Source organism: Agelaius tricolor, unplaced genomic scaffold (genome assembly GCF_023055355.1).
Source record: "Agelaius tricolor isolate 1412-34295 unplaced genomic scaffold, bAgeTri1.0.p SCAF_5, whole genome shotgun sequence".
In the NCBI taxonomy this organism is placed as follows: Eukaryota; Metazoa; Chordata; class Aves; order Passeriformes; family Icteridae; genus Agelaius; species Agelaius tricolor.
This window is the reverse complement of record NW_027269265.1, coordinates 23,086,866-23,107,402: the sequence shown is the minus strand read 5'-3', so window position 1 is coordinate 23,107,402 and position 20,537 is coordinate 23,086,866. Positions and strand designations below refer to the sequence as shown.

The window sequence follows — 20,537 nt, the reverse complement described above, 5'->3', positions numbered from 1 at the left end:
AGATTCTTGTATTTTGGAATTACTGTTTTAATAGTTATATTTTGCTGAGTTTTCTGAGGCATGTTTAATAGTTGCAACAGCTGCTGGTATTTGCTTCTCTTTGCTTCTTTCAATTTTATTATGATGTTTAGATTTTGAATAACTAGTTATGCTATTGGAAATATATTTCAAAATGTGGGCTACATTTATAACTTTAGAAAGCTGAATAGGTTTTTCTTTGCAGATAGGTCTTTAATTTTTAAAGGATATGTCAAATAATAAAGTCCCTTCTTGTTGATAGACTCAGGAGAGGCTGTGAGCACCGGCTGTACCGGTGATGCTGAGGTCTGCTCTAGCATAAGGCCAGATCCTATTTAGACAATTTGTTCTTGTCTAGTAAGAGCTATCAGTCTGGTTCTCAGCTGGTTTTAAGTGAAATATTGTCAGTAAAACTATTCAAAAACTTTGATGGTGAAACATTTTCATTCAGGAAATGCTGATTTGTTGAAAGCTAAATGTATGATGGAAACTACCTTCTTGGATAAAAGTTACTATCTAAACAACTACTTGGGGGGAAAAAATTGAAACGTATCTATTTAATTTCAATCTTTCCAGAATAGAATTTTGAAAAATAAGTTCATAGACTTTTTTCCCTAAAATCATTCATTAGCCATTCTACTTCAACTTTGTTGTTTGTTAGGTCTGTCTGGAGAACCCAATGTGTCTTCTTGTAGCCATTTGTGTAGCTGCAAAAATGAAATTATTTTTAAACTCCTGTATTCCTACCATGGCTAGTTACTCCTAGATAAATTAGAAAGTATAAAAGGGGGAGTTAAGAGGGGAATTCAGAAAGATCTGCATGGGAAGGCCAGTGCAGTTTCCTGAGCACAGCTGTGTTGGGTGGCAAAGGAGCATACTCTGGTGGCAGCTGAAACCTGTTTAGCCAGCAGTCAGTCTCTGTGGGCATACTCAGGAGTGAAAGTGGCTGTGAAGTGCATGGGTAGCCTGGAAATGTACTGGCTGCAGTAAATGTGTCTGCATTGCTTTTGCTTCTGGGTTCTTCCAAGATACTTGCCCACAGAAGAGGTGGGAATTGGATAGTAGGAAAATGATGGTGCTAATTTGCTTTGCAACAAGCAAACTCAGCTCCTACACACTGCTGATTTTCTCACTCTGCTGTATTTTGTATTCAACTATGCAGTGTTTGCACAGACTTTGTTTCAGTAGTGAAATATAGAAACATGTGTTGGGTTATGTCTTTGTCATCTTCTGTCATCATGAAAAAGATCAGTGTAGAAAGGAATTCTTAAGCCAGTGAGAAGTTTAGAGCTGGAGTTCTATCTGACAAAGAGTTTGCTTCCCGAGCCTGTGTCCATTCAGTTTTAGACATCTGCTCTGTACTGTGATTTTTCTGGCCATGTTTTTTAAATAATGCCTTTGGAAAGATGAAATCTGAATCTGAAGTTTGCTTAGTATGAAAATTTGGATTTAGCTGAGAATAGTTTTTAAGGCAATCTGTTTCTTCAGTACTGAATTTATGGCACATAGCAATTTCTAAACTGAGACCATTATTTTTAAGCACACTTGAAACAGTGATGTTTTGGAAGGTTCAGATGTAGCTGCAAGGCCCAGTGTACAATAACTAAAGCGTGCAGTTACTACTTATGCTTTTTTTTTCTTTCACATGGACATATTTTGCTCTTCTGTCAGTCGTTAAAGAGTCATTCGGATTATTTTTTGATCCAGCCTGGATTTTAAATCCTGTCTTGCAAGAAGGGCCCAGGGGTTTTGTGAGAAGACAGGGCTGCCAAGACAACAAGGGCAGTAAGAGGTATCAGCATACAATAAAACACAATAGTAGGGCAGCAAGGCTTGGGCTTTTGTTGAGGGACCTGGAACCAGGATATCTGACTTTGAACTGCTAGGCATGGATGTAGATTGGAAGCAGGGGCATTGAGTAAATAGAAGTGCAGGAATTGCAGAGTAGGCTGGCAGTTTGGAAAGTGATTTGCAGACCAACAGGTACTGTTGAAGCTACCTGGGTGTGCTACATGGTTTTAGATTTGGGCAGACCAGGATTTGGCCTGAACCAGGGAGGGGGAAGGCAAGGACAGATGAGACAGAGAAACAGGTGGGAGAGGATTTAGTAAACACCTGGAGAGAACTGGGAAGTCAAAGACTATTGGTATGAGATGAAAGAGGGAAAGGCTTGAGATGGGAGTGTTTGTGGGTTCTGGGTTATGAAACTGATTGCTTTAGGACAGGAGAATTAAGGGATGGAAAACTGAGAGGAGAGTAGAGAAAAGGCTCATATCAGGATCACTTAATTAAACAGAGCACTACTTTCCTATACATTTCTAGACAGGAAACTCTGAATTATTTTCCCCCTTTTCACTTCTGTAAAACCACTTTAAAACACTTGAAATATGATAGTATTTTTTAAAAAGCAGTCTTAAATAAATTGGCATGAAGATTAGAACATTACTTATCTAATAATAAAAATAGTACATTTGTTTAAAGCCATTCCAGAAACTTGGAGTTAGTCTACCTTGCTGGAAAGTACCTGGCTGGTATGGAAAGGACTTGATATATGGATTTAATTATGTTTCATGATAAGATTAGGACCATTGATTTGGAGGGGGTATATGAAAGAGTGACTTGAAAATACTGGTGTTGCTGTGGACTGTATTTTTGCGAGGGTTTTTGGTTTGTGTGTTTTGGGTTTTTTTCCCCCAAGGGCAAGAACTTCTATGCGAGAGTTGAATGCATTGGTTCCCTGTGTTGTACCAAGCTGTGTCTTGTAGGCTGGGGTGCTCTGAATACATACCTCCTTCCAAGAGCAGCTGAGAAGCTTGTTTTCCATTCCTGTTTTTGTGAGAATTGCTTCTGGTATCCATACAGTAGTGTGGGTCTCTGGGGTTCCCAGGAATGTAGCCTCAGCAGCTGTGCTTGGAATGGTGTCATTTTGGTTGGGAATCCACCTCTGTCCCTCTCCAGTCCCTGCTGTTCTTCACTGTTTTCTACCCATGCCCAAAGCACCTGTTTTGTGTTTCCTCTTTTTAAACTCTTGTTTTCTAGCCTCTGTTTTAAATTAGTTTATTGTTGAAGTTTTTTTTATTGATATAATTTTATTGATATTATTGATACTACTTTATTATTTATTACTAAATTACTAATGTCCAAAGGGAAAATTTCAAGTATCTGATGAACTTTGAAAAAGATGTTTAAGATCTGTTCTCTGAAGAAAAGATTTTTGTGTTTACATCAGCTTTCTCTTTTGTCGCACCTTTTCATTCTCTTCTGCAAGATCAGAAAGGAACTTCACACTGATACTCATAACATATACAATTCTTAGCATATGAGAGATGGAGATGTAGGAAGGTAAAGCCTTACTGATGTGCAGTTTTTTTCTGTTGTACTCAGTTTTTAGTCCTCACAGACAGTCACACAAAGTGTGTAGGAACACTTTGCCTTTCATTAAGTTGTGTATTTCTACTATTTCTATTTTTTGTCTAATAAAAAAAGCTCATTTTGAGATCATGACAGCAGTGGGAGTTAGGTACCTCTATCCATACTGTACATTTCAGACATTGCCTGATTTTTGCAGTATGTGCAGTCTAACTATAGTTACTCTACAGCATCCAAAAATAGAAGGATGTGCCTCTCATTAGCTACCCAATGTCTCTGGGAGCAAGCAACAGAGATCTCTATGGTAAATGTGCCTTTGAGGGTCCAGCATTAAACTGGTAAGGCAGGGGCTGAGTAGGCTAATAAGGAGGTATCTGATCTCCAATGGCCATAAGAAAGTGAGTAATCTATTATGTCCTATCTATTAGAGTTCTTTGAACTGAGAAAAACAGCACTCAGTTTAGCTTGTTCATATTCAAACTTCCAAAAAGGTTTTTGACAAGCTTTCATCAAGTACTGTTAAGATGGACAGGTGTCTGTAGGATGATAAAGGAAGTTTTATTACAGATCAAAAAAAGGATAAAAAGCAAACAAAAAAATAGTCAGTTTGCCATAGCAAGGGGATAACTGAAGATGCATAATACAGAATGTACATGATCCAGTGTAAAATTAAAGGTTTGAAAGAAGGAGGTTCATAAAGGTATTAATAAAGCATTTTATTACTTAAAGAATGAATTTAAAAGCAAGTTATTGCCAGGTAATATAGGTGTGAATTTACAGTAGATTAACTACTCTGTAGTGTTCATCTGTGTTTGTGCAGCTCATTTTTACTACATGGGGTAATTTCTTGTTACCTTCAGTGTAATGTGGGCTGCAAGAGTCTCCTGTTCAGTTATAATGAAGTCAGGTGTGTGCTGTAAACTTAAACTTGAGCCTACCTCCTGGTAATTTGTCACTGTTTCCATTCTTTTTTTAATTATTATGAGTAAAACTATAGAAATTTAAGAGCTGCCTTAATTAGGTGAGACACTGGCAGATGAAGTTCAGTGTTTATAATTAACTGACTATATGATAAGCAATAATTTTGACCTCTTGAATGATTAATCTAAACTTTATTTCTTTAGGGAAGAAAAAAATTATTTCATTGAAAACTCAGTGCAGATACCTGTTTTGAGTTAAGCAGTAAAGTCAGCAAAGAAAAATGATTAGTGTGTTTAAGGAACAAGATAGAATATATTATGTTTAGTGTAAGCGCCAATTACAACCTCCCTCAAAACTGTTTTCACTTCTGGGTGACATTTCTGAAGTGAATTTAGGAAAAATAACTGTGTTTAAAATTATTGACTGCAAATGCTCTTTTAATGAGATGGTGAAAACAAAGTTTTTTGAGGGAGGAGAGAAGTGTGAAGGAATTACATAGAGCAATGAAAGACAAGGTAAATAAGGTTTATTTTATCCATGTTTCTCATAATACGAGGAGGATATTCAGTTTAGCAGGAAGATACTGGAGTAAAAAGTTATAGTAAAAGTGAATAGTTATTGTCACAGAATTTATTTACCTTCTGAAACTTCCCAAAATGGGATACCGTTAAGGCTGAAAAATTAATAGGCCATAGTTTCATCAGACAGAATAATGAGCATTTTGCACATGATAGATCCCTAGGTTTTACAGAAATAAAAAATTATTTGCCTTATCAATAAGATGTTTCTTATATGCATGGAAACCAAAATTGTTTTCATCTTCTGAAATATGTCAGACAGGATAGTGAGTGTGTGCTGGGCCATTGATCTGAACTGACCTTTTATGCTGAAGAGCATGTGCTGTGCTGCTGCTTCCATGTTTATGGGATTTTCTTTGTTCCATTTCTTTACTGTAGTCAGCCTTTTCGTTATGATAAGGGGGTTTCTGAGACACTTGTGAGGAACCAAGTATCTGAAACTGGCGATTTCCCTAGTTATATCAATTGGATGCTAGCTAATTATTTTTACAGAGTGATTATGTCTTTGTCAATGTGTGCAGTGTAGTGGTTAATGGTGCATGGTAAAACAGTTTTTCAGTTTCCTGAAATGTTCTTGTTCAGTTTGCACATTGGCTCGCATGAGCCTAGGATGGTGACAGTACTATTGGGGAAACAAGGCAGGTATGTTGGTAGTGAGTTGGGGAAGGAGACCTGAGGGATACAGTTCAGCAAGCCCATTTCATTGGAGAGGAACTTTATTGCCTTTTTTGCCTTGATTTTATGATGTAGAGATCTTACTGACTACTTTGTGGCTTCTGCACAGCTGAACTAAGAGGGGTTTTTTACCTGTACCTAGCGTAACCCATTGGCCTTTCTTGATGGACAGATGGATGAAGGCTTATCCAGGCTTATCTACTTTTCCTTTTATACCAGGCTTTAATCTGAAGTCTTTATTTCATGTGTGTTTAGCATAAAATATTTCCATGTGTTTGCATTGCAAGACTTTCTGCAGGGAGGACATGAAAATACACAGCATGTGTGTACATCCAGAGCCAGGTGGCTGGATCCTGGATGCATGTGAGTGTTTTTCTTTGTAAATAGCATGCTACTTCTTTCTGAAGCATGCTGTAAGGTAAAAATTCTTCTGCAAGGCTGTATCTGTGTGAGGTCCCTATCAGTGCCTGGTGATGGAAGGGAGCTGGAGTTGATATCTAGCAGGCTGTAGTACTTTGTGGTTATTAATGCTAGGGAGCTGAAGAATGTGTTGAATTGGCCAGCTTGACCAAGAGGAGGAGGAAGAGAAGGAGGGGAAACCTGATGGGAGCTCTGACTCTGTGTGTGTGGGAGAGTGAGCGATTTCAGGTCCCAGCTATCATCAGGAATAGCTCCAAATCTTGCAGCCGGGGAGTTTAATCACAGGGATAACATCAGACCACCCAGGCAAGGGCTATACAGAGCTGCCTCCTTCTGTGCTATGCAGCCAGTCAGTGCCCAAGATCCAGCAGCCAGGATTTCTGCAAACATGCTGACAGATCCAGTGGAGGATGGGGCACTTGTCTTATTCTACGTTTTTCATTTAGACAGAAGGTAGAAATGAGAAAGAAGCAGGTGAGTTTACTGAACCTTAGGACCAGGGAGAGGGAGTGAAGAAGAATTGAATGGAGCATTTTACAGTGTCCCAGAGGAACCCTGCATATGCTACGGGAATCCCAAAATAGTGAGCTTCATCTTGACATGAGCTACAGCAATATTGGAAGCCACACCACTCCTCATTTAACTGTTTTAGTTACACAGTGTGGTACCCTCACCTGCTTTGTCCTCGACACAGCAAAACTGCCAGTCTGCCAAAACACCCTGTACAGGTCCCAGTGGGCATCAGCTCCTTCCTGTCTAGACCTGAACAGCACAACAAGAGCATTAAATTTAGGGTGCAGCAAATATTTACAGAAACTCGGTGAGGGTGTTTTCCCCACTGAAGAGCTTTGGGTTTTTTCCAGTGATGTTCCCTTGGTTCGACTCAACCCACTTTATCTGAGTCTTAGTTTCAGTTTCCTTATGTGACTGTTTCTTTGGTTTTTACACTCCCACTGATGGAGAGAAAGAGAAGTGTAAAGAAAAAAGGCATCTTACTGTAACTAGTAAGAGAAGCAAGAAGCAGGCAATCACCTCTGAGGGGTATTTTTCTTTCCTCTCTCACACACTTCTGCACTGCTGCAGGGTCCCATCTTCTCCTCACTCAAGCTGTTCACACAGGAGCTGGAATTACTTTTATTACTACTGGTTTAGCAGCATCAGTAATGTAACCAGTTGTCTCAGCAGAGGTTGTAGGAAGTGAAAATATCACTGTAGTTTCTGCAGTGCTTATGTTGAACTCCTTCTGCTCTGAGGCTCCACAGGGAATAGAAGCAGAGGGTTTTGTTATGATGCAGCAACATCTGCAGATAGTCACCAAACAGGCCAGGCTGAACAGCTAGGTCTCATGTTATGGGAAAGATTACACCCTGATCATCAAACTTTTGGCAGGATTGTGCCTTGTAAAAATCACTCCCACTGGAAGTTTTGAGGCAGAGAGTGTCTAAATGAAAGCCTGACTTTTTCAGGAGAAGGAAGAAGGGGGAGTTCAACCATCCACAGCAGCAGCACTAACTTGAGTTTTCTTTTTTCATTGTTAAATGGATGCATATGCTGGAGACACTACAAAGGAATTTGCGAATTTGTCAGGTTTCCCAGGAATGTCTTTGGCAGGTCTTTGTCTGGAACATTTTCTGGAGACTGGAACACTTGTGCTCTGTATGCATATGTATATCCTGTAAGCTGGTAAGCTCAGAGAGCAAAGAAGGAATGTCACAGGCCTTTCTTTGGCCAGATCAGCCTTGGTGCACGAACAGATTTCACACTTCCTAGCCTGTTAGCCCCAGTTCTTCCCTCCCGGCCAGTTGTTACTGCAAATTCAAATCCTTACATTAAATGAAGGTGCTTTAGTATGGAGTGTGGTCAGCAAGATGGCCTCTGGGTAACAGAAAGGTGGTTTTAGAAAAATCTGTTTGTATTGCATGATTTCCTCATGGAATTTGGAGTGGTACATTTTGTTACGCTGTTCACACAGTGGTTGTGTGTGTGTATGTCTTATTTGTGATTTGGGGTTTCCTTTGTCTCTGAAGAGGCATGTTAAGATAGTGTGATTTTTTTATTTTTTTATTTCTTTCCCCCCTATGCTGGGATAGCCTGTTGGATTCCAGTATCTTGATGCATTAAGGAAGGCAAGGCAGCTGGACTACTTCCAGTAGTACTGGCAGACCTGCCAGTAAGCTGTTAGACCAAGTCATGGTAGCCTGTCCTGGATCTCAGATGTACCTGGGAGCTCTGTGGTAAAGCTAGGAAAAAAGCAACACACTCTAGGGAGAGGACAGGTTAACAGTGAGTATTTATATTGTTGTAGTAGTCAGTCATCTCTGAAGGCTGAAGGAAGAAAAAGAACTGAAAGAATACAGCAAAATTTCTTTCCTTTTTTTTTTCTCTTCTCTCATGGCAAGTTCTTAGCTCTTCCCTTCTGTTAAAGATTTCATGGATCTTGAAAGCCTTTGGGGTATCTCTGTTTGAGGAAGGCTTGGCAAGTGAAAATACTTGTGACTATGAAAGCCAGGTAATGAAAGAAAAAGCACATTTCATTTGCAAGCTGCTGGATAACATTGGCATTGCTGGATGAATAATAAGCAATAAAATGAAGAATTAGGGATTGACTGAAGGGTCGTGAAGGAGTCAAACTGGATAAACTTATGGATACATATACTTACAGAGCATATGGTATAAATAGATTGAAAGGCAAAGGAGAACACAGTACAAATGATGAAATATTTTGCACATTTTCAGTTTTCAAGTGGAATGATTCCCTCTTTGGGCTCATGATACAGTGTCATCTTGTCCTGCCTGACTCATCAAAATTTAAGGATTCTGGTCTGATCCTAAGGCAGAGGAGTAGTAATCTTATGTGTACCTTATCATGATCTTGTCCAATCCTTCTTTAAACAAAAAAGTTTCTCATTAAACAGTTTATTCATGTATGCCTTTGTTGATAGGGTTTGTTGTGCTGAAAACTGTCTCCTCCTGTTTCTGATTGTGAAAATTGTATCATTTTGAAGGGGTTTTTTGAAGAGACGAAGTAGGCATATGGCTACCGCATTCTTTTGGCATATCTTTTATATGTGACATGTGAAATATAGCTTGAGCTCTGGACCCTTTTTCCTCCTCACCAGTCAGAAAGATCCAAATGGAAATGTGAGATGTATATATTGCAGAGGATGCAGTGTGGCTCCAAGTAAGAGAAATGATCTTTAGACTTTGTAGATCCCCAAGCTCCACCACTTTTTAGGCAACATGACTGACTTCTGCCAGAAAAGTACTAAAACGGCCAACTGGAGAGGATCAAGTAGGTAATTTATAGTGTATTGCTTGTTGTAACATGTTGACCAGTGAAAATTTGGATCTGCTGTTCAGGATGTTGGTAATGAAAATTTAAGTCACTTTTTCACTGCCTGCCAAGAGGGGCAGAGTAATAGCTTCTAGTGGTGATGTGTCCCTGTTCACCCTGGTTGACTCCTAGAAACTAGTAAGAGAAGCATTCAGGGCTTCAGGAGGCTGTTCCTTAAACCATGGAGGCTGATCTGCAACACTCATTATTACTGGGTTTTTTCCTGATTGTTATAATTGATGGCTTTAGCTTATTTCAGCCATTAGAGAAGATCAAAAAGAAAATACTAAATTTATTGTAGAAAAAAGATTATTGAGTATGATAATGGGCAAGTCCTGAAGAACTACTATAATGTGGATCAGAAAAGTGAAAGATATTAAACTCTTTTTCTGACTCTTGCTTGTGATTTCTTAGAAGTACTATACAATGGATCTTTGTGTGTAGGCTGCTATTAATTGGAAGCCAATTCTATCCTGAAGGTTTTATTCCTATCTGTACTTGGAGAGTTCATATTTCATATTGAATTTTAAAAGCAGATTAACAAAAAAAAACCCCTCAACTCCCTATATTCAGCACTTTGGGATATCATTCTGTGTTGTGGCCCTGCTTTCAGTCTTAATTTTTTTTTTCAGAAATAAATTTCTCTGAATAAGGCATGACCATAGAAATCAGTTCTTTTAAGCTTATGTCGCTCTGCTGGCAAGGCAAGTGTATTGCAGTCATAAACCTTCCTTGTAACATTTTAAAATAAAAATAATGTAGAAAGGTACTTTGGCATTATGCAATAATTTGTCTTTTGGCTTATTAGCATTATATTGAAGTAAATGTAACAGTACTTATAAGTACTGTTTTTAACAGGGGTCTCTATTGATATGGCTGTGACAACCCATATGTTCTTCTCCCCTCCCCCCATTTTTTCATGTTGTATCATAAATAGAAGTATATCAAGTGGGCTCTTTTCCTTCTGTGAAAGCTTTTAGGGATTTGCTGTATCATGGTGTTCTTCAGTCAGCATGTTCCTTTCAGCTTCTGACATCTTTGCTGTTCCAATCAGTTTAAAAATTGCAACAAAACTTTATGAATCCTTCTATCATGAGAGATTAGGTGCCTATTGTCTTGCCTTTTGCAAGGTCCACAAAGAATGTGTAGATGTGACAAGAGAAGTTTGAAAATTGAAATGTTTGAAGTGTGCAGGGTAGGCCACACAGGTTTCCTGTCATACTGTCAGTGTCAGGAAAAATATTCTCAAGTCCATCACTGCTAATGAGAACCAGGAGTCTTACCAAGCAGGAGAGTTTGAGCAACTCAAATAGAAAACCATCTTAATTCTTATAGATACACACCAATAACCACCTTCTCTGTTGAGCTCCACTAGCCTTTCTTGGTTTTGGAGAGATTTTTTTTTTTTTTTTTGGCTTTGCTCCATTAGTACTATTTCTGAAGCTACAAGCTTTTCTATATGGGTATTTTGGTCCAGGTGCTCTACATGACCTTTTACACCAAAGTACCAACTCATTTGCTGCTAAGTGTTTGCCTCTGTAAAGGGAAGAAGAATGCAGTTCCATCAGGTGCACAGGAAGACTAGAAAATGAAGCCACTGCTGAGCACAGATGTGTTGAGGGTGCCTCAGTAATCCTCCCAAACATCCTGGCCAGCTAATTATAGCAGCTGAGATGTCTCAAAGCATGGCATAGTAACAAGCAGTAACACCTGTCTGGGTGGGCTGCCTGCAGATAAACCTTGTATTCTTGCTGGTGTTCTCTCTCTCTTTCTGAATCCCTTGCCTGTTTTTAATCCTTCTGTAGTTTAAACACCTGTCTGTCTGGAATGTGTGAAATGTCACTATTATCCATGCTAAGCTATTTGCTCATCTGCTTAAAAAGACAGCTTTTAAATAAGCGATGATACATAGATACAATGATAATTAAAGAGGAAAGCATGTCACAGTAATAGAGTAGGATTGAGGTCGTAATTCATCAGACTAAGTGGTTCTTGGCATCAAGATAATGAGGAGAGAACATTGGATGAAGTCATTTTCATTTCACACATTGGATGTGTTAGCAACGTTGTGATTGCTGTTGCTGACAAGCTACGAATTGTATATAACCTGTTTTATTTACCATGTTGCCTTCTGTGTTTGCATCATTTACCATTCTTCCTTCTTTTCAGACAATAAATTCTTTGTGACCAGCAGCTGTCATTGTTAGGTATTTGTATAGCGCCTGGCACAATCAGAACTAAATCTAATTTGAAGCTTTCTGTTACTGGAATGAAGATGCTTTAAATTTTAATTAAATTCTACGGAACTCAGCAATGTTAAGGGTGAGCTAGAGGCACCAAAATGTCACCTAATATTGTTTTTTTGTATAAGGTGGATAACACTACCCATTGCTAAGCTTGCCTGATAATGCCCCACTGGAAGATCTTGTCTTAAATTGCTTATGGTGTTCTGGAACTTTATTTATTTGAATTAATTTTTTCTGTGCTTATTGTTCAATTTTCAGAACACTTCAGGCAAGGTAAGGTATTCTAGCCAAAACCAAGGCTAGATTAAACAAATATTTTGTGCATTTTAATATCTGTGGAACTTTTCTTTCAAATCTCTTCATCTCCCATGCCTTGAAATAGCAATTTGGAATTCAGAATTTTGTTGAAGCTTGATTGCAGATTAACTATTGAAAAATCTTCAGGTGTAATGTACTCAGCAAGACCTGCTAGACCTTCTCAGCTTCCTGAAGGTTCCCTCCACACTGAAGATGCTGAATTGAAATTTCTCTGTATTTGCACCTCTAAAATGTACTTTGGCTCAAGCTTCTGTTCTCCTGTGTTTTCAGTAACCTGGTCCATGCTGGACTGGGACCAGGTTATGCAGACAGGTCTGACTTGACTGCAGAATTAGTAGGAGTTCTGCCAGGTATGGAGAACAGCTAGGATATGGAGGCTGTGAAATTTGTATCTGGACATAATTTAGGAGAGGACACTGAGAGCCATTCAGACAGAAGAACAGAAATGGATGGAGTGGTAGTGTGGTAAATGTGGCCCAGTGAGCAGCCCACATTCAAGGACTGGATGAACAAAGAGGTTGGCAAAAGGAGTGGACTGGGGAGGGGAATAAAACCAGAACTACTAGCATAGAGGATGTGTGAGAAACCAAGAATGGAAGTATGGAAAGACAGATCAAGTGGATTTCCACTCCTGTGGAAAGTTCCAGACCTGAGATAATGTGGGTCAGGTTCCAGATGTAGTGAGGAAGCTAGTGCTGGAGGTCTGTAGGAATGAAACTGTACTGAGGAAAACAAAGGAGAATGACATGTGAAATGTAGAAGCTGAGACTGACTGTGTGAGAAAAATGACACACAGATGAGGAGCAAGGATGGGAAAGATAAACCTGAGAAGGGATGAGGTAAAAGTGGCTGCTTTTGGAGAAGTGGGCAGAATCCTAGGGTATAGCCACTAGAATTTAATCCTGTCCAGAACTTGAAGCAGGAGTTCTGAACCTACAACATGCTTAGGTGCCTTGTACTACTAAAACACATGGAGGGACTACCTACTGTGTAGTCCATGGCAATATTTATGGTCCAGAGTTCAGTGAGAGGACTGTCTGTAGTGCTGAACAAGCCCATTTTAAGTATGAGTATATTGTATTGCAATGAAGGTGGTATGTACTTGTTTGAGTAATTGCACACCAATTCTGTTAGGAGAACATTGTTAAACTATACTTAAGTCACACTTGAAGTGTCTTAATAAGCATCCCCTTTGATATCTGGAGCAGAGGCAGGGCTAGTTGTTAGACTCTTCTTTGTGTCCTATGTTTCATTGGACACATGCCTTCCAATTGCTACAGAAGTGAGGGAGGCCAGTACAGGTTCCCTTGACTATGATCCTAGGCATTGTGCAGGCCCTGATGTTTCTGTTGTTCCTAAAAAATAGCATATGATCATGTAATTTGAAGTAGTTGCATGTCAGAGCCTGACTAGGAGGCCTTTGCAAAGCTGGCTTTCCAACTTTTCTATTGTTTTGTTACTTTTTTTTTGAAATGTAAACTGTTATACTGCTGTAGTAGATCCATTGCATTATGTATTTCTTCAGTACATCAACAGATAGTGTCTACATGCAGAGTTTGATCTTTCAAGAGTATAAGCAGCACAGGAGGAGTGCTTGTAGAAAAAAACAATGGAATACATGTTATATGCTTAAAAGCTTACAGGTTTTAGAGCTTGATATTGCAAATATACACCTAACATGATTTTTGTGCATTTACTTGTGTGAACATGGTATTTGTAGGTGGTTGTGTGAGCAGTTTCTTTAATGTTTGGTTGAGTTTTGGTTTGAATTTTATATCCAAGGTAGTTATGCTTTGTGTTATGCCTGTATGTTTGTATGAAGAGGGGTAGAGACGTGACAGGTGTGTATGGTTGGCTTACTGACACAGCTCACCATGACTGGAGAGGTACTCTGGTTCCTTGCTCAGTGTAATATAAGCTTCTAGCTTTTGATCAATGCATGTGGAGTTGGTTTTTCACATGGCAGGAACTTTCTTACTTTGGGATTTTTGCCCCATCTTTGTCCTTTTCCTCCTCTGTTCTGTGGCTGGAAGGGCTGTAATTTTCATGCTGGCCCCTGAATTCATATCAGGCATGGTGGGTGTTGGTGTCATTGCTCACTGCTTTATGCAACTAGCACAGTGCTTTTGTATTTGAGTGTTCCATATTCTAGCAATTTCACTTCTCGTAGTACATACTCTATCCCATTTACTTAGTGATGCCTTTTTCCCTTTTCTTAGCTTTTAATTGTCTCTGATAGTTTGGGTTTGTTTTTGTTTTGTTTCTTTTTTTTTTTTTTTGCCTCCTTAGTTAACAAACCTGGACTTGGCAAGTGGAGCTATAAGCAAGGGGAATGCAGCTGCCCCACAGAGCTACTGGTCACCACTCAAAAAAAGAGGGTCACTGTGGCCTGTTCAGTCAGACACTCATAGAGATGACAAAAGATCTGTCTCTTCAGCAGTCAGGTAAGTTAAAATTGCTGCTCTAGCTTTTTGGAGAAGAATGCAATGCACTGCACTCATTGGTCATTTGTAATTTGTGTTTGGCTTCTTGCTCAGATGCAGGGGTGTGTCCACAGAAGGGCAATGGAGCTGGTGAAGGGTTGGGAGCCCAAGTCTGATGTGCAGCAGCTAAGGGAGCTGCTTAAGGGAGGTTGTTTATCCTAGAGAAAAGGAGTCTTGGGGAGTGGAGGGCACAATATTGCTCTGTACAACTCCTTCCAAGGAAGTTGTAGCAGGGTGCATGTTGTTCTCTTCTCCTAAATAACAAACTATAGGACATGAGGAAATGACCTCAAGTTCCATCTTGAGGAAGTTTAGATTAGATATTAGGAAAAATTTATTCACCAAAATTATTATAAAGTATTGGAACAGGCCACCTAGGGAGGCGGTGGAGTCATCTGAGGGTTTTTAATACATGTGTAGATGTGGTACTTAGGGACATGTTTTAATGGTGGACTTGGTAGAGTTAAGGTTAACAGCTGGACTTGAGGATCTTAAAAGGAGGATCCTTTCCAGCATTAAACAATTCTCTTTCTTAGGGCTTAGTAACGGTTTCTCTCAGGTCTAAAAACTAGCCCTGTGAAAATAGCTGTGTTCCCAGAACTGTCAGGTTCATGGTGAACTAAGGGCATAAATGAACATGGTGGATTAGAAGGAAATGTCTGTTTTTCCTTGATTATTTCCCATCCCTGTAAGTTTAGGTTTGCTGGTATTGAGACATATATGCAGAATGCAAACTTAGACCTTAAGGCATCTTCATGCTTTTTCCTTGAATATCAAGTGTAGACTGTTCAAAGATAGAACAGTGTTTATCAGAGTTTCTTTTTCAGATCTCTTCTTTATACCTTATATTAATTTTGGGCACTGGAATTTATAGTTATGGCTTATACACTCCTGGGAATCAGGGTAGAGGACCGATTCTATGGTAAAACTATTTTTCCTGTGATTCAAAGAGCAGCAAGATTTACTTGCAGGAGTCTGAATCTTGGAAGCTAGGAACAAGGCAAACTTGCTGCAGTAACCAGGCAGGAATACAGGCTCAGGACTGCTGGAGATTTGAGTTCTTCCTTTGCCATTCCAGTAAATAATATTGAGTCCTTTTCCTAGGTTCATTTTTGTCTTCTAAAACCGGATAATAAAACAGAGCTTCTCCAAGACATGAATTTAGGTCTGGAAAGCATTATGTACATGTAAATACTGATTTTTATCAGTGGTGCCTGAATGCTACTGCAAGATGGAGAGAAGTGAGAGAGGGAGAAACACAGTGCAGAAGGCATGTGATCTGAGTGGTGATCCTTTCCCAAATGAGTCCTTCAATAGAAAGATTGTAATGGGATTTGGAAAGCTCAAGTAAAATTGTTCTTATTTCATCAGTCACTACTTTTCATCCTGCCTCAAGAAGAGGAATGTGAGAAATGAATTCCTGGCCTCTTTCTGTTCCAGCACAATGCTTGCCTCAGGGGTTTAAAGTTATTGAGAGAAGTGGTGGTGATTCTGCTCTTGGACCCCATCCAGGCAAGCTATTACCTAGTCCAAATACAGAACCTATCCAACAGGTGTAAATTGCCTTCCCCTCCTACGTGCCTTGGAAGAGCAGCAGCATGCAGGCTGTCCTAGAGCTTTCATTCCCTTTTCAGCTGTTTGCACCTTTGCATGGGCTCACAGACAGAGCTGCAAACCCCACCACTAATGCCCAGAACTGCACTCTGAATGACATCCAGGGCGGTGCCTCATCTAGCATTGTGTGCATAGTTTAATTGTGCCTTTAGTTAGAGTTTGTGTTTTATTTTGTACAGTAATCTGAAAATACTTCGGAGTTTTCCAGTCACAACTGATAGAAGATTCCATCTTCAAACCTTTTATGAGTCATTTAGTCTTTCATTACTTCAATTGCTCTGTTTTCTATCCTCAGAACAAGAGTCAGAAAGATGCCTTAAGACTCTCTATTGAATTATCTTCATGGCTGCTTTTATTGAATGGCCAAAATACTGGGAGTTAAGAGTTTTGTGTAAATCTGGAAATGGAAAAAAAATTCTTGAGGCAGTGCTGGATTACTTGGTCTGTGAACTTGTGTTTAATGAGAGAATTCCAAAAGGAATATCAAGGCCATGGTATATGGGGATGGCTATCTTGTATTGTAAATGCCTTTTTTGCTGCTTGATTTGTTACATTGGAGCAAGCAATTCATAGAGGGTCATCTATGGGTGTCAGCCTGTGCTCAGCACTGCATGACTGAAGAAAAGCTTCCTGTTTTGAGATTGAGATTCTTGTCTGTGGGTTGCAGAATTCAGCAAGGATGGAATTGTTCTGTGAATGGATCTCTTATCTGGCTTGCACTTAGCTCCAGGTCAAGCATCTGTCTCTGAAGTGCAGTTTTTGTATGGCTCACTCAGTTTTTGTATGGCTCTGTGCTGCTGAAGTTGGTTAGAAGATGCTCGCAAAGCTGTAGGATTTTTTGCCGCTTTCCATAAGCAATTGGCGCTGTTTCCACTCAAATGATGGCCTAGCCTGTTGCTGCACCTCAGACAAAGACACCTGCTGGGCTGCACAAGAGGTGAAATGTTCCCAATTGTATGTGGCCTTACTTCTGACTACTGTGATGTGACTGTCAGCCTCTGCCACGTTTGCTGCAGACCTGCCTTGTTGCCCTCTGTATATCAATGAAATTATGCCAAATCAAGAGCTGCTCTTGAAAAAGCATTCTTCTGAAAGCATTCTTGGTTTCATAATAAAGGTAAAAAATCAGGTGTTTAACAGCATGAAACTTGTTGATTCAGAACATAAACTGGCTTTGAAGTATCTGTTAGCAAATAGCTGTGTTATCCCTACTTGTGAGGACAGTAGATGGAGGTTGGTGGAGGTTTCTGGCATTGGAATTTGCAGCTGCTTTCCACTTGTATTTGAAAAAGACAATGGATTTTGTCACCAAGAATTACTTGGGCTCTGCAGGTCACAAAATCTTTAAGACCTGGACCAAAACTAGCAAGAAAGATTTCTTTCTAGCTGGTACAGATTTCTGTGTTTTCAGTGGGCACCTTGTATTCAGCAGCAGCCATCCTTGCTCATGTTCATCTCATAGGGGCAGTAAATTGGCAAGAATTCAGCAGTGAAAATGGTCAGTGTGTTCTCAGATCTGTTTTATTAGCTTCCTGCTCATTCATAACATCTATCCCAAACCTGAAGACTGACTTGACACTTCCAAACTGCTCAACATATTTTTTTCCTTGGATTTTCTGACAGACTTATCTAATTTGGTTAGGGCAGGCAGGCAAGCTTCCTTGTCATCTGTCAGAGGGTAGAATGGCAGTTGAATTTATGTTAGAGAGCCTGTGAGGCGCTACTGCAGTCAGAGAAAAGGGATTCTCCTCTTTTCCTTGCTTGACATGTCTGAAATACTTTTTAGCTCATAATTTCTGCCAAGGTGCTCAGGTTCATCAAGAAATGTTTTGTTGGTAGACTTGTCTAATCTGGTTTAAATTTATATAAACACATGCTTTTTCAATTTTCTGATCTAAGGGGGTTTTAAGTATCATTTACTTTGGTATCACTCTCAGTGATAGTAATAGCCGTGGCTCTCAGGGCCTCACAGGCTGTGTTCATGTACCTGCTGTATGTCCAGGTTCCCAAACAATCTCTGCTTTGGCTATTTTTGTTTTTATTTTTCCTTCCTAGAAGTATAGACTAGGTGGAAAACCAGAAAAAGCTGTCTAGACTTTTATCATCTCAGATGCTTCTGGGTTGCATTTGCATATATTTACTGCTCAGGTACAGATCAACAATGTAGGTGCAGGAAATCCATTACTACTTAAAAAGCTTCCTGTGCCTGCTCTAATAGAAAATATGTATCAATTTACATCCCAAAAATTCTACAGCAAAATGATTGTACACTCTGCTCACTTGCACATTCCAGTTCACAAAAACAGTCTCCCAAATCAGGACCCTCCTTTCAATTGCTGGCCTTCCTTAGCCCTGGCTGGGTAGTGGGTACTTTATATTCTGATTCCCCACCTAGTGCATGCTGTTGCTTCATGCCAGTTTCTTTTACTGCTAGGGGTGCATGTACTATGTGTTCTAGGTTTGAGATGCTCTGATCACACCCAGTATATATCCTTTGGACTTATGAGGAAGAATCCCAGATCTCTTTGGAAGGTTTTCTCTGAGCTGGTATATTTGGCTTCTGTAGTTTCACTGCATCTTTGAGTTTTGTCAGAAAGACCCCAGACAGCAATCAGCAGCTAATTGTGGTTCACTGGTCTCAGTCCTTTGTGTCAGAGGGGCAGCTGGCTGTGTTTGACATGTAGGGAAGGTAAAAGTGGCTTTGTTATTTCCTTAGTTTTTATTTTCAATTTTGGAGCTGTGGAATGTGAAATAAAAAATTGTGCTTGGATCCTGACTAGACAGGCTCTGAAGAGCAATGAGAAAAGGGAGACTGAAATAGACAAAAGATGTGCAGGGTGATTCTTACAAGGATAGAAGGGTTGAGCACTTGATGGGACAGTCTTGCTTTTTGCAAGATTCTTGAGCTAGACTAGGGTGGGCTTAGCATGGCAGAAGCAGCATGAGTGTTGCAGTTGAGGCTGTGGGAAAGAGTTAACTATGTATGGGCTTGCAGCTAGAAGTAAGTTCAAGAGAATTTCCTGGGATGTTTGTAGCTAGCACCAAGTTTTTATAAGAATAAATATCTTCTCTATGTGACATATGTGTTGCCTTGTAGTTCTGGCTTGATGGTAACTTTATTCTCTTCCAAATTGTTTTTTCAAGCTCCCTGCAGTTTTTTGCAAAGTGGAGACTACCTGACTGCTCTCCAGTGCTGCATTTGCCAAGTGTTCAGGGCCTATTTGTTTGCACAGCATCTAGGTGTAAGGTGATTTGGAGGCTCTGCTATGCCGCTGCCTGTGGAGGAAATGAAGGGATAAAGCAGCAAGCACTGAGGGTTACACAGTAGGTCCACAGTTCAGTCTGAGCAAACTGCAGTGACCTTAACACCTCCCTGGCTAAGCACTACACAAGTGCCAGAGCAGCAGCAGCCCAACAGCCCTGACTCCAGCCCTCTGCTAGCACAAGTCTGTTCCTTGTTCCCCACAGTGCTTGTTCTCTTTTCCCTTTACCTTGATGCCTGAATTAATTTGCTTCCTTTATTTGAGGTAGAGAAGTAATTCAGGGTGGGTTCAGTGATTTTTCTCTAATCTCTGCATTGCCTCAGTGGCTCTGTCATGCTGATTCTACCTGTGGGCCATGAGAGAGGCAGCATTTCTGAGAGCCCTGAATTTGGGGTTTATTACTTCCTGCTCAGAGGAGGGCAGGTGAAAAATAGAACTACTACCTGGGTAGCTGTACATTTTTACAAGTCTGTTTCCAGTTTGGGCATGTTCTTTTCCCTGTGCATCCATGCATATTTGTGCCTGTATTTCCTGCCTTAACAACCTCTTACCTTTAGTTGCATTTTTTTGGGTTTTTTTTTTCTCCCCGTGCATGTCTCCCAGGGTCACCAGTGACAACTTGTTGAGTGTGGAAGTGAATTGTCTGACTTAAACTTCAGAAATACATGGCTCACCTTGTATTTTTTTTTTTATATATATATATTGGTCACACTAAGGAAAATTGTCAGGGCCAATTGCTCTCCATCCTGATTGGAAATTGCTCTGGGCCTCAGCACCATGGATTGGCAGTGTCCTCAAGGATCCCAGCTTCCCACAGCTAGGCCTTGGCTCTGTGTGTGTGGAGGCTGCAGAGAGGAAAGGCGCAGAGCTCGTGACTGGCCCAGACAGTCTGAGGCCTGGCCCCGCAGCTCAGCTCCCCAGACACTGTTGAGTCGGACTTGGCTGGCGGCCGCCGCGCTGTTCCTTTGCCGAGGTAATAAGTGAGATTAATCACAGGACCCTTTCCAGAGGCAGAGGAGGTTTGTGCTGCGTGCAGGGAGACCGTAGGAGCCAGTGCTGGGAGCTGGAGGCAAAATCTGAGGCCTCACAGCGGGGCAGAGCAGGGCACTGGTGAAGCCGTGCAAGTGCAGTCTCTCTCTCTGCTCAGCTGCTTCTGAGAAGCGCTGCTGGAGCTGCAGCCTGCTGCCTCCCCTGAGCACAGGGGGCTCAGCCACTGCATTGCCTTTGTCTGCTGGCCTTGGACAATTACATTTTCTGCAAATAACTCAGAATTTGAGGGGGAGCAAGCTTCTTTTCGA

General features: G+C 40.4%; 1 protein-coding gene across 6 annotated transcripts in view; it reads left to right on the top strand.

Moving 5' to 3' along the window:
• TTLL5 (tubulin tyrosine ligase like 5) overlaps positions 1-20,537 on the top strand; it is a 123,906-nt gene that overhangs the window by 59,467 nt on the left and 43,902 nt on the right. For 4 of the 6 annotated variants that reach the window (XR_011679164.1, XM_071426774.1, XM_071426773.1 and 1 more), the window contains one exon: positions 14,169-14,323. The exons of the other annotated variants lie outside the window; for them this stretch is intronic. Coding sequence is in view for 3 of the 4 variants with exons in the window: in XM_071426774.1 (XP_071282875.1) it covers positions 14,169-14,323 (155 nt within the window). In the remaining variant the exon portion in view is untranslated. The remainder of the gene's footprint in view (positions 1-14,168; positions 14,324-20,537) is intronic. 6 annotated transcript variants of the gene reach the window in all.